Below are 14,894 nucleotides of genomic sequence, written 5' to 3'. Positions count from 1 at the left end.
GTTTGCAAAAGCCGGGAGGAGAGCACAGGTGGTGCGACCATGAAGGCCCGGCTCAGCATCTTGCACACAGCAGGCTCTCTGTAGGACGTGCTGATTAATTAGCCCCTAGGTAAACTTCTTGCTCCAACTCTCCACTGGCTGAAGCTATGCTCTGATATTGAGTGGAGGGAATGTGGGAGAGGAACTGAACTGAGCATCACGTAAATGCCTGAAAACAACATATTTTTAGGATTAGCCTGGCTAATTTTTTTTTTTTTTTTTTGAGACAGAGTCTCGTTCTGTTGCCCAGGCTGCAGTGCAGTGGCACGATCTCGGCTCACTGCAAGCTCTGCCTCCCAGGTTCACGCCATTCTCTTGCCTCAGCCTCCCGAGTAGCTGGGACCACAGCGCCAGCCACCATGCCTGGCTAATTTTGTGTATTTTTGGTAGAGACGGGGTTTCACCTTGTTAGCCAGGATGGTCTCGATCTCCTGACCTCGTGATCTGCCTGCCTCGGCCTCCCAAAGTTCTGGGATTACAGGCCTGAACCACTGCGCCCGGCCTAGCCCAGCTAATTTTTTAATTTTTAGTAGAGACGGGATCTCACCATGTTGGCCAGGCTGGTCTTGAACTCGTGACCTCAATTGATCCACCCACCTTGGCCTCCCAAAGTGTTAAAATTACAGGTGTGAGCCACCACACTCAGGTAGTTCATAGACGTTTGAAATTAAGGCTTTTAAACATTTGTTCTTCAAACATTTACTGGGTGTATGTTATATGCTGGGCAATATAGGCTTTGGTGCAGGAAGATGTGAATTCAAGTCCTAATTCTGTCATTTGCCAGCTGTTGTGTCTTTGGGCAAATCACTTAGCTTCTTTGAATTGCAGTATGTAAACTAGGTTTCGTAATGCATAACTTGTGTTGTGGTTATAAGGGTTAAGTACAAAGTATGGCATTATGTATAAAACAGTGCTTGATTTTTAGTAGGCATTTAATAAATGCTAGTTTTTTCTGCCCATGAAGAATTCCAAGCTTTAAAAATTACTCCTGTTTCTTTCTTTTTTTATACAGGATCTTGCTCTGTCGCCCAGGTTGGAGTGAAGTGGTAGGATCATAGCTCACTGCCGCAGCCTCAATGTCCTGGGCTCGAGCTATCCTCCCACCTCAGCCTCCTGAGTAGCGGGGACCATAAGTGCGCACCACCACGCCCATCTAATTCTTTTTAATTTTTTTAGACACAGGGTCTTGCTATGTTGCCTAGCCCGTTTTCAAACTTCTGGGCTCAAGTATTCCTCTGGCCTTGGCCTCCCAAAGTGTTGGGATTATAGGTGTGAGCCAGTGAGCCCAGTCATTTTAAAACTTTTAGAAACTGGCCAGGTGTGGTGGCTTACGCCTGTAATCCTAGCACTTTGGGAGGCCAAGGTGGACAGATCACTTGAGCTCAGGAGTTTGAGACCAGCCTGGCCAACATGGCAAGACCCCATCTCTACAAAAAATATAAAAATTAGTTGGGTGTGGTGGTGAGCGCCTGTAGCACTAGCTACTTAGGAGGCTGAGGTGGGAGGATCGCCTGAGCCAGGGAGGTAGAGGCTGCAGTGAGCCATGATCATGCCACTGCACCCCAGCCTGGGAGACAGAATAAGACCCTGTCTCAAAAAAATATATAAAAAAAAAAAATAAAGCTTTAAGAAACATACCTGTACACGTGTGGTGCATTACATGACTGAGTCATTCTAATTGATTCTGACTTACAAAATCCCTTTGACATAACAAAATATAGTTGTGAATACTCATTTTCCCAAAATTATGTTGTATTTGTGGTGATTATGTAAGTAATATGTAAAATATAAGTAATATATAAAATATAAGTAATATGTAAATATGTAGAAGTATATACATGTATGTATATACATATGTATAAGTAATATGCAAAATAAGTAAATAATACGTAAAATCAGTAATATGTAAAATCAGTAATATGTAAAATAAGTAATATGTAAAATGCATATTAGTCCAGCCAACATTTGGTTAGCCTGTGAAAGAAAAAACCATGTTCATTTGACATTAGAAATGACTGCAACCAGGGAATTGCAAGGTCAGGGTTTAACATTCTAGAAAACTCCGCAGGCCTAAGGAGGAATTTCATTGTCATGTGCAATTGGTAGCACGGGCGGATCTTGAAGTGCTGTCATTGACAGCTTCATGTTTTTGACGCTCCTTTGCTGCCTGGGGAAGCAGGGAATTCACCTCTGCACCCATAGCAGCTTTTACTACCTTCATCACCATTTCATACCTTCTAATTAACCAAACTTGCTCTATGTTGATAAATCCATGTATGTGTAATGTGGCACATTCCTGATAAACTCTGCAAACATATTCGTTTACGCCTGAGTCCCTCTTTTCTTTTTGTAGTCTCTTAAACCCCCCGCTTTTTTGTTTTTATAAAAAGCGCCCTCTTTCTTGCAGGTGATTCCTCCAGATGCCGTGTGGACATTCACCTCGGGCTGGATCCCTGCTGGACTTAAAGTCGCCAGAGATTTTTTTTTTTTTTTGCAAGCCCCTAAGCACTATGTGGTGTGCAGCTCCTGATAAAGAGGAAGTCTAATTCAGCCTTTAAGTCTGGAGTGGGAAGAAGTTGTAAGCAAGTGAACCATTGAGTTAGGAGTTTTTACTTCAGGCTAATGTTAAATGACAAACTCAAGAGTTCAAGTCTAAACATAGAGTATCCTTGATAATTCTCCATGTGAATTGCCTTTAAGATATACACACACATAAATATTTTGCCCAGAGGAGTGACTATGATTTTGTAATTTTACTTAAAGTTATGTAAAGTAAAACTTGCAATATTTTCCAGAATGTCATGGTTCAGGTTAGGACAGAAAGCAGGTAAATAATGGGAAAATGAGGACATTGAGAGCTTCATTTGGAAGCCTACTTCAGAATGAAAGCTTTTGGGAAAACAGAATATCTGAGTTATACATTTTGAGGTTCTACGATAGATGATTATAAGATGATATTTTTCTGGTGAATAGTTAAGTAATGGCTTTTTTTTGTTGTTGTTGTTTTTTCTGTGATGGAGTCTCTTGCCCAGGCTGGAGGGCAGCGGTGCGATCTCAGCTTACTGCAACCTCTGCCTCCCAGGTTAAGCAATTCTCCTGCCTCAGCCTCCCAAATAGCTGGGACTACAGGTGTGCACCACCACGCCCAGCTAATTTTTGTGTTCTTGGTAGAGACCGGGTTTCACCACGTTGGCTAGGCTGGTCTCGAACTCCTGACCTCAAGTGATCTGCCTGCCTCCGTCTCCCAAAGTGCTGGGATTATAGACGTGAGCCACTGCCCCTGAGTAATGGCTACCTTTCTGCCTGAAGTCCTATTTTATCTTATGTTACACTAGTTTTATGTGGGCGAGTATTTGCCTGGTATTCTTTTCCCATCTCTTTACTTTCATTCTCATTTTATGTCCTTAGATGTCTATCTCTTTTCTTTTTTTTTCTTTTTTTTTTTTGAGACGGAGTCTCTCTCTATTGCCCAGGCTGGAGTGCAGTGGCGTGATCTCGGCTCACTGCAAGCTCCGCCTCCCAGGTTCACACCATTCTCCTGCTCAGCCTCCCGAGTAGCTGGGACTACAGGCGCCCGCCACCACGCCTGGCTAATTTTTTTGTATTTTTAGTAGAGACGGGGTTTCACCATGTTAGCCAGGATGGTCTCAAGCTCCTGACCTCGTGATCCACCCGCCTCAGCCTCCCAATGTGCTGGGATTACAGGCATGAGCCACTGTGCCTGGCCAAATAAAGTTAACTTTTAATTGTTATTTTTATTTTAGAGATAAGGTCTTGCTTGGTCACCCAAGCTGGAGCTCATGGCACGATTATAGCTCACTGCAGCCCCGAACTCTTGGGCTCAAGAGGTCTTCCTGCATCAGCCTTCTGAGTAGCTGGGACTATAGGCATGGCCACCACACCTGAGTAATACTCTCCCTGTTTTTGATGACTTTGTCATTTGAGGAGTCCTGGTCAGACATTTTGCAAAATGTCCCTCCACTGGAGTTTGTCTGGTTTTTCTCATGATTAGACTGGGCTTGTGGGTTTTTGGGAGGAAGACCACAAAAGTGAAGTGCCATTTTTGTCACATTGTATCGCGGATATTGTCATACATCCTTTATAATGTGTCATACATCACATTATATCGCGGATATTGTCATACATCCTTTAACGAGGTGGGGGTGTGTTCTGAGAAATGTATCATTAGGCGATTTCATCGTTGTGAGAGCATCACATAGTGTGCTTACACAAACCTAGATGGCACAGCCTATTCCACACCTAGGTTATATGTATGGCCTCCTGCTCCTAAGCTACAAACCTGCACAGCATGTTACCGTGGGCAACTGTAACACAGTGGCAGCTATTTGTGTGCCCAAACATATCTAAATATAGAAAAGGCACAACAAAAATATAGTATAGAATTTTTTTTTTTTTTGAGATGGAGTCTTGTTCTGTCACCCAGGCTGGAGTACAGTGGCATGATTTCAGCCCACTGCAGCCTCTGTCTCCCAGGTTTTAGTGGTTCTCTTGCCTCAGCCTCCCGTGTAGCTGAGATTATAGGTGTGTGCCACACGCCTGGGTAATTTTTGTATTTTTAGTAGAGATGGGGTTTCACTATGTTGGCCAGGCTGGTCTCGAACTCCTGACCTCAGGTGATCCACCCGCCTCAGCCTCCCAAAGTGCTAGGATTACAGGCGTGAGCCACTGCGTCCAGCCTAGAATATGTTTTTTAAATGGTATATAGGACACTTCCCGTGAATGGAGCTTGCAGGACTGGAAGTTGCCTTGGGTGAGTGAGTGAGTGAGTGGTGAGTGAATGTGAAAGCCTAGGACATTACTGTACACTACTGTAGACTTTATAAACACTGCAATTATGCTACACTAAATTTATAAAATTTGTTTTCTTCAGTAACAAATTAACCTTAACTTCCAATAACTTTTTACTTTATAATTTTTTTTTAAACTTTTTGACCCTTCTATAATTACACTTAAAACACATTGTATAGCTGTACAAAAATATTGTCTTTTTTTTTTTGAGACAGAGTCTCGCCCTGTCACCCAGGCTGGAGGGTGGTGATGCGATCTTGGCTCGCTGCAACCTTCACCTCCTGAGTTCAAGCAATTCTTCCGCCTTAGACTCCTGGGTAGCTGCGATTACAGGTGCCTGGCACCACGTCTGGCTAACTTTTGTATTTTTAGTAGAGACGGGGTTTTGCCGTGATGGCCAGGCTGGTCTTGAACTCCTGACCTCAGGTGATCCACCCACCTTGACTTCCCAAAGTGCTAGGATTATAGGTGTGAAACACCGTGCCCAGCCTATTGTCTTTCTTTATGTCCTTATCCTATAAGCTCTTTTCCATTTTTATTACTATTATTATTTTTTGAGACGTTGTTTTGCTCTTGTAGCCCAGCTGGAGTGCAACGGCGCAATCTCGGCTCGCCACAACCTCTGCCTCCTGGGTTCAAGTGATTCTCCAGCCTCAGTCTCCTGAGTAGCTGGCATTACAGGCTTGCTCCACTATGCCCGGCTAATGTTTTTTCATATTTTTAGTAGAAACAGGGTTTCTCCATGTTGGTCAGGCTGGTCTTGAACTCCTGGCCTCAGGTGATCTGCCTGCCTCGGCCTCCCAAAGTGCTGGAATTACAGGCATGAGCCACCGTGCCCAGCCTTCTATTTTTAATTTAAAAAAAATTTAAAAATTATTTCAACCTTTTTATTAGGAATGAGGACACAAACACACACATTAGCCTAGGCCAACACAGGGTCAGGATTGTCAATGTCACTGTCCTCCACCTCCACATTTGGTCTCATTGGAAGGTCTTCGGGGCAGTAACACACGTGGAATCGTCATCCAGTGTGATAACAATGCCTTCTTCTGGATACTTCCTGGAGGACCCTCCTGAGATCTTCTTGAGGTGGGGTCACTCTTTTCAGAAATAGGTCCACGGTGGTTTGCTTGGTTTGTTTCTTTTCTTTATCATAGATTTGCCTATAAACAGATAATGCACCATGAACATTCCTCTCTGTTAATAAAAATCTTTTGGTGTTGGGGTCCATGTTTTCAAACTTCTTAAGGAGTTAGCTGAAATCTGCAGAAGCTTCTGCTAAACCCTTCACTGTGAGTTTTCCTGGGAATTCTTTTCCTCCTCCAGCAGCTCCCTTTGCTCTCGCCCCTTCTTCAGCTATGTGTTCCTGTCCCAGTTCCAACAACTCCTCATTCCTTTAGGAGCTCCTCAATGCCATCCTCAGTCACACCCAGATTAGAGTTGTTTGCCATCTGAACCGCAGCCTTGTTGATTTTTGCAACCTCGTCATCCTTGGCAAATCCTTTGAAATCATGGATGAACCTCCTGAGTGTCTTCTTCCAGATGCCATTCATACAGTCCTTGGTGGCTTCACCCCAAGCCCAAGCTCAAAGTGCTTGATGCAGTCATAGATGTTGTAATCCTTCCAGAATTGCATCCAGGTTTTCTCAGAGTCTTCCTCAGTTGCAGCAATAGCCTGGGGAAAAGTCCTCCTTAGGTCATTGTCTTAAAAGCTGCTATAATTCCTTGATGCATTGGTTGGATCAAAGAGGTAGTATTTGGCGGGAGAAACATCACTTTGATATTGAGATGAAAATGACAAAAAGAAAAAAGAAAAAAAAAAAAAAGAAAGAAAAACAAGCATTATCAATAAGCCAGATCTTAAAAGATACGTTATTCTCCAAACAGTACTTCTCCATTTCACTGGCAGAGTAATTCAGGAGGGCCTCTTGGAAGAGGAGCTGGGTCATCCATGGCTTATTGCTCCTGCAGTGCACTGGTTGTGTGTGCTGACTGACAGGCTTGAAGGCCCTGGGGTCCTCACAAAGGGTTTCAGTTTGTAATCTGCAACATTGTTGCCAGGCAAGACTGTTGCCCTGTCCTTAAAAGGCTTCAAACCTGACATTGACTTGGCTTCCTTATGAATGAAAGTCCTTTCAGGCCTTCCTTTCCAAAATGGGAAGATTTCTTTCATTCATTTTGAAGATTTGCTGTGACAAGTAATTTTCCTCCACAATCAGCTCATCCAGGGTTTCCAAAAATTCTGCTGCCTTCACAACAGCACCCACGGACTCACCACTCACTTTCACTTTATGTAAGGAGTAAGGATTCTTGAATCGTTTTAACTACCTGGAGCAGTAAATTCAACCCCACAGTCAGGTCCAGCCTTTGCTTTCAGCCTTGCAAACAAACATTGCTTTGGTGGTGATTGTCATGGTGCTGAGAGGGATACGCTTCTGTGTTTGGTCTTCAATCTAGGTCATCAGAAGTTTCTCCACATCTGATAGAGAACTTTCATGAATTTTTGTTAGTTTCATCGCTTTCAATGAAGCAGACCCCTTAACACAGAAGTCCCCAACCTTTGTGGCAACAGACACCGGTTTCACTGAAGACAACCTTCCTTCCTTCCTTCCTTCCTTCCTTCCTTCTTTCCTTCCTTCCTTCCTTTCTCTCTCTCTGTCTTTCTTTCTCTCTCTCCCTCTCTCTCTCTCTGTCCCTCCCTCCCTCCTTCCCTTCCTTCCTTCTTTCCTTCCTTCCCTTCCCTTTGCTTCCTTCCTTCCTTTCTCTCTCTTTCTTTCTTTCTTTCTTTCTTTCTTTCTTTCTTTCTTTCTTTCTTTCTTTCTTTCTTTCTTTCTTTCTTTCTTTCTTTCTTCCTTCCTTCCTTCCTTCCTTCCTTCCTTCCTTCCTTCCTTCCTTCCTTCCTTCCTTCTTCCTTCTTTCTTTGACACAGTGTCACTGTCACCCAGGCTGGAGTACAGTGGTAGATCTTGGCTCACTGCAACCTCCTCCTCCTGGGTTCAAGTCATTCTTGTGCCTCAGACTCCCAAGTAGCTGGGATAACAGGTGTGCGCCAGTACTTCCAGCTAATTTTTGTATTTTTAACAGAGAAGGGGTTTCGCCATATTGGCCAGGCTGGTCTTGAACTCCTGGCCTCAAGTGATCTGCCCACCTTGGCCTCCCAAAGTGCTGGGATAACAGGTGTGAGCCATGCTGCACTGGAAGACAATTTTTCTGTAGACTAGGGTGGGGGTTGAGGGTTGGTTTGGGGATGATTCAAGCGCTTTGTATTTATTGTGCTGTTTATTTCTATTATGATTACATTGCAATATATGATGAAATAATTATACAACTCACCATAATTATAATGATATAACTCATGTCATGATGTAGTGCATCAATATATACTATACTATATATTACTATATATACTATAATACTATATATTACAATATACTATCAATATAACTTATCACTGTTGGCGTTGACCTTGATCACCTGCCAGAGGCAGCGTTGGTCAGGTTTCTCCACTGTAAATTTACTCTTCTCCCGTGTTTGGAAGGAAGTCACTACATGCAGGCCACACTTCAGGAGTGAGGAGTTATGCTCCACCTCTGTGCGGGCGGAGTATCTGTGAGAATTCGTTGAACTTCTTCCTTGTGGGAGACAGGTCTCTTATTCCCCTTCTACACTCAGCCCTCTGTATTCTCTGATTCCACATTATGGATTCAGCCAACCACAGATCAAAAATATTAGGGAAAGAAACCCAGTAAAAAAATCATACAAACCAGCCAGGCACAGTGGCTCACGCCTGTAATCCCAGCACTTTGGAAGGCCGAGGCCTGTGGATCACCTGAGGTCAGGAGTTTGAGACCAGCCTGGCTAACATGGTGAAACCCCGTCTCTACTAAAAATATAAAATTAGCCAGGCGTGATGGTGAGTGCCTGAAATCCCAGCTACTCAGGAGGCTGAGGCTGGAGAATCACTTGAACCCAGGAGCAGAGGTTGCAGTGAGCCAAGATGGTACCATTGTACTCCAGCGTGGGTGACAAGAGCAAAACTCCACCCCAAAAAAACAAAAACACTAAATAAATAAATAAATAAATAAATAAATAAATAAATAAATAAAACAATCAACACAGTAGAACAGCTATTTACATAGCATTTCTATTGTATTAGGTATTATAAGTAATCTAAATATAATTAGAGTGTACAGGGGGATGTGTGCTGGTTATGTGCAAATGTGATACCATTTCATATAAAGGACTTGAACATCCATGGATTTTGTTATCTACGGGGGTCCTGGAACCAATTTGCAGTGGATGCAGAAGGAGACTTGCATTTTTTTATTCAATTGTTAATATCAGTGTGGACTCATGAGTGTTTATTCCATGCTTTGGGTTATGATCCAATCTATTTTATTTTGTTACTCAAGTTGTTCCAGCTTTGACTATTGGGATCTCTTTCAGTTGGATCCTGTGACCCTTTGACATCTCCCCACTGATGTGGGCTTTTTTTTGGTTTGTTTATTTTGAGCACTTTCCTACTTTCTGGTACTAGTAGGTGCTCCGGGCTTATCCTGTGTATTTCCTGCCCTAGTCTTAGAATCAGCCATTTCTCCACGGAACTTTGGTTTCTTTTATTGGCAACACAGTGAGGCTCCATCTCTACAAAAGATTATGGGCTGGGCCTGGTGGCTCACGCCTGTAATCCCAGCACTTTGGGAGGCCGAGGCAGGCGGATCTCTTGAGCTCAGGAGTTCGAGACCAGACTGGATAACATGGTGAAACCCCATCTCTACCAAAAAAAATACAAAAAACAATTAGCCAGGAATGATGATGGGCACCTGTAGTCCCAGCTACTAGGGAGGCTGAAGTGGGAAAATTGCTTGAGCCCAGGAGGTGGAGGTTGCAGTGAGCCAAGATTGCGCCACTGCACTGCAGCCTGGGAGACAGAATGAGATCCCATCTGAAAAAAAAAGAAAAAAGCTGGGCATGGTGTCCTTGGCCTGAAAGCGCTGAGATTACAAGTGTGAACCACCATGTCCAGCCAAGATTGCTGAATTTGTGCATGCAATTGTTGTGTGTGTAACCATCAGAACGGCATGCCCTGCCCTTGTGAAGTTTTATTTTCTTATAGCGGAGAGCTATGACAGAACCTCCTTTCTATCTTATTCTTGAAGTACCTTTAAGCAGGAATAAGATGATCAATATATAACCAGTGATTGCCAGCTTCTTTATTCATGTGGCTATTTTGTTTTTCATAAAAATTGTCTCACATTTTTAAAGACTTCTATAATACATAGAATATCGTAATATTGCTCTTCTTTCTATTCTTCCTACCAGGATTAGTAGAAAATTTTCTGTGAAAATAATCTTTAGTTTATTTTGCAGAAACTTCTCCCCCACAGAAATTCTTGAAAGTACTTTTTGGTTTTGTTTTGTTCAAGAGACAGCTGAATATAGCTCTTGGAGAGGAGATCCTCTGACGTGAATTGACTGAGACAGCTTGTAATAACGTTAGTAGGTATTTTCCAGGCACAGTGGGGAAGGTGTCCACAATATATACCCGTAAAATCCTTTGGGATTTTGTGTTCAGATTTTTTGCAAGTAAAAATGTAAGTCCCTGAAGGTAGTGGTTTTTGTATTTAAGAAAGGCTTTTCTTTTTTTCCTTTTTGTTATGTTAATCAGTGTGGAATGACCTTAACACCAGAGGGCAGTATTTTCTAGTAGTTGCCAAAATGTCCTTGTAGTCGGTGTAATTATCTGATGGATTAAAAAAAACATCTTATGTTTTCCCGGGTGTTGCCGGTATAATGCGTATAGCCTGGGACTCATACCGAAGAGTCATAATGCATCTAGAATTTTCTAAACCGCAGGGATTTTTTTTTCTTTTCTTTTTAAACCATTCTGTTTGGTGGTGTTTAAGCTCCCTGAATTAATTTTCACAATAAGCCGTGCTGTTTCCAGGGGTTGTGTGATTGGCAGGAATGGGTGGCTTTCACACAGCACCATTTGACCCCAGCCCAAGCCCAAAGGAAGTCCTGTCTTATTAAGGGGTAACAGGCAGATTCATGTGCGGCCAGCGGGCTTGAGTTTGGCTTCAAGGATGGTCAGAATTTGTGAATTTCGTTCCAGAAGAATATCCGGGTCTTGCTGAGAATGGGCTTTTTAATCCAGAAACTTTCATACAATTTATTTTATACACACTTTTACTTTTTGCAATTTAAAAACTACAGACAATAGAGAGGACATTTAAATAGCCTACATTTGGTTACCCATCTCTCTTTGCTTGCTAGTTTCCATTTAATGTAACTGCAGAGTGAATCTTCTAAAATATGTTCTTACTCTTCCGATATCCTTTTTAAAACAGGAAAGCCTATGTGTATTAACCAGGTAGTTTCTATTTTCTCCTTTTAAAAAATGTTTCCCCTGCTTGTTATACATCTAATACATATTCATTGTAGAAAATAAATATGACAGGCCAGATGCAATGGCTCCAACCTGTAAACCCAGCACTTTGGGAGGCTGAGGTGGGAGGATTGCTTGAGCCCAGGAGTTTGGGACCAGCCTGGGCAACATAGCAAGATCCTGTCTCTACAAAAAATAAAAAAATTAGCTGGGCACAGTGGTGCACACCTGTAGTTCCAGCTCCTCAGGAGGCTGAAGCAGGAGAATTGCTTGAGCCCAAGAATTTGAGGCTGCAGCGAGCTAGGATGGTGCCACTGTATTCCAGCCTGAGCCACAGAGCGAGCCTCTGTCTTACAACAACAACAACAGCAACTTGTAATCTCACCTCATAGATAAGATTTTATTGTATGCACTTTTTCCTTGGAAACAGACTGTACATGCTATTTTACAATTTGTATTATTCCCATGGTAATATCATGGGAACTTTACTAAAAAGTTCTAAATTCAAGACCAGCCTGGGCACCTAGCGAGGCCCCATCTCTACAAAAAAATGAAAAAAATTAACAGTGCATGGTGGCTTGCACCTGTAGTCCCAGCTATTCAGGAGGCTGACGTGAGAGGATCACCTGAGCCTAGAGGTCCAAACGGTGGGGAGCGGTGATTGTGCCACTGCACTCCAGCCTGGGCAACAGAGTGTAACTGTATTTTGCCAAACTGCACAACATCACTTTCAGTGGTTGTTTAGTATTTTCGAGTATGAATGTATATAGTTCATTTAATCAGTTTACCCTCTTGTTAACAGTACATGAGTCTGACTGTTCATACTCTTGCCTACTGTGGGTATTATTATGTTGTCAATCTGCTGCGTTCATTCAACACATAGATATTGATTGCTAACCATGTACTAGGCATATTCTCAGTGCTTGAGATAGATTACTGAAAAAAACAACCTCTGATCTCATGAAACCTATATTTGAGTGGAGGACATGTACATACACGATACATATTATAAATAAGTAAATCCTTTAGTATATTAGAAAGCATAAAGTGCTATAGTTAAGAAAAAACAGAGCAAGTTAAAGGAGCAGGAAGTGAAGAAGATTGTAGTTTTTTTATTTTAAATGTATTGTAGAGGTGACATCTCCCTATGTTGCCCAGGCTGGTCTCAAACTCCTAGACTCAAGCAATCTTCCTACCTCAGTCACCCAAAATACTGGGGTTAATGGTGTGAGATACTATACCTGGCCAAGGATTGCAGTTTTCATTTGTATGTTTTTCTCTTTGAGAAAGGGTCTTGCTCTGTCACCCAGGCTGGAGTGCAGTGGCATGATCTCAGCTCACTGCAACCTTCACCTCCCAGGCTCGAGTGATCCTCCTGCCTCAGCCTCCGAAGTAGCTGGGACTATAGGCCCATGACACCAAGACCAGCTATTTATTATTATTATTATTATTATTATTATTTTTTTTTTGTAGAGACAGGGTTTCACCACGTTGCCCAGGCTGGTCTCGAACTCCTGGGTTCAAGCGATCCTCCCGCCTTGGCCTACCCAAGTGCTGGGGTTACAGGTGTGAGCCCCTGTGCCTGGCCAAGGGTTGCTGTTTTAATTAGAGAAATCAAGGCAAGCCTAATTGAGAAGGCGGCATTGCAAGACTGGAATCAAATTATTTGAATTTGCAATTTTATTATTACTATAGCTGATATGGTTTGGATCTGTGTCACCACCCAAATCTCATGTCGAATTGTAATCATGAGTGTTCAAGGTGGGGCCTTAGTAGGAGGTGATTGGCTCATGTGGATGGATTTCCTCTTGATACTGTCCTCATGATAGTGAGTTCTGGAGATCCTGTTGTTTAAAGTGTGTGGCACCTCCCCAGCCTCACTCTTGCTCCTGTTGCCACCATGTGAGATGCCTCCGTCCCCCTTTGCCTTCTGCCATGACTGGAAGCTTCCTGAGGCCTCCCCAGAAGCAGAGGCTGCTATGCTTCCTGTACAGCCTGCAGAACCGTGAGCCAATGAAACCCCTTTTCTTTATAAATTTCCCAGTCTCAGGTATTTCTTTATAACAGTAGGAGAATAGACTAATACAATAGCTAAACGTTCTTTCATATATTTATTCTTTTTTTTTGTGATGGAGTCTCTCACCGTCACCCAGGCTGGAGGGCAGTGGTGTGATTTTGGCTCACTGCAGCCTCCACCTCCCGGATTCAAGCAATTTTCCACCCTTAGCCTCCGGGGTAGCTGGGACTACAGGTGTGCACTACCACGCCTGGCTAATTTTTGTATTTTTAGTGGAGACGGGGTTTCGCCTTGTTGGCCAGGCTGGTTTCAAACTCCTGGCCTCAAGTAATCCACCCGTCTTGGCTTCCCAAAATGCTGGGATTACAGGCGTAAGCCACCACACCTGGCCTACATACCTTGATGTACAAATACTTTATTGGTTCCCGGTTTCTATGTGCACTAGAAGATGGGAGGTCCTCTTTCTGCGCCTATTACAGCTGTGGCTTTCGGTCCCAAGCAGCATCTGAAGCGGGTAGCAGCTCTACAGCATGGGATGCTGGATAAATTGACTGGTGTGTTTGCTGCTTGTCCATCCACTGGTCCCCACAAGCTGAGAGAGTGTCTCCCTCATATTTTCCTGAGGAACAGACTTAAGTACGCCCTGACAGGAGACGAAGTAAAGAAGATTTGCATGCAGTGGTTCATTAAGGTAGATGGCAAGATTCGAACTGATAATAACCTACCCTACTGGATTATGGATGTCATCAGCATTGACAAGATGGGAGAGGATTTCTGTCTGATCTATGGCATCAATCTTCGCTTTGCTCTACATCGTATTACACCTGAGGAAGTCAAGTACAAGTTGTGCAAAATGAGAAAAATCTTTGTGCGCGCAAAAGGAATCCCTCACCTGGTGATTCACGATATTCACACTGTCCGCCACCCTGATTCCCTCATTAAGGTGAATGACGCCATTCAGATTGATTTGGAGACTGGCAAGATCACTGCTTTGAAGTTCGACACTGGTAACCTGTGTTTGGTGACTGGAGGTGCTAACTGGGGAAGAATTGGTGTGATCACCAACAGAGAGAGGCACCCTGTATCTTTTGACACGTTTCACGTGAAAGATGCCAACAGCAACAGCTTTTCCATCATTTTTGTTATTGACAAGGGCAACAAACCATGGATTTCTCTTCCCTGAGGAAAGGGTGTCCGCTTCACCATTGCTGAAGCGAGAGACAAGAGACTGCAGCCAAACAGAGCAGTGGGTGAAATGGTCTGTGGGTGGCATGTTAGATCTCTGTATGTAATTAAAATTAATATGGCATGATTAAAAAATAAGTAAAAATACTTTATTGCTAGAAAGTGCTAACGATCTATCTGAGGCTTCTGTGAGTCATAATCTTTTTGCTGGTGGAGGGTCGTGCCTTCAGATTGATGGTTGCTGACTGATCAGGGCAGTTGTCGCAAGGCTAGAGTGACAATTTCTTAAAATAAGACAACAAAATTTGCCTCATCGATGGACTCCTTCACAAAAGATTTCTCTGTAGCATGCAATGCTGTGTGATAGCATTGCATATAGAACTTCTTTCAAAATTGGAGTTGATCCTCTCAAACCCTACCACCTTTTCATCAACTATGTTTATAGAATATTTGAAA

General features: G+C 43.0%; 1 protein-coding gene across 1 annotated transcript; it reads left to right on the top strand.

The window, feature by feature from the left end:
- The first annotated feature begins 13,460 nt into the window (after nt 1-13,460).
- LOC717838 (small ribosomal subunit protein eS4, X isoform-like) lies at nt 13,461-14,453 on the top strand. The gene has a single exon (XM_001109776.4). The coding sequence runs from the start codon at nt 13,702-13,704 to the stop codon at nt 14,434-14,436; it is 735 nt and encodes a 244-aa protein (XP_001109776.4). The 5' UTR covers nt 13,461-13,701; the 3' UTR covers nt 14,437-14,453.
- The last annotated feature ends 441 nt before the right edge of the window (nt 14,454-14,894 follow it).

The sequence above is a fragment of the Macaca mulatta genome, chromosome 19, assembly GCF_049350105.2.
Source record: "Macaca mulatta isolate MMU2019108-1 chromosome 19, T2T-MMU8v2.0, whole genome shotgun sequence".
NCBI classification, from domain to species: domain Eukaryota; kingdom Metazoa; phylum Chordata; class Mammalia; order Primates; family Cercopithecidae; genus Macaca; species Macaca mulatta.
Note: the sequence above shows the minus strand (reverse complement) of the source record. Positions and strands in the feature narration are given on the sequence as shown.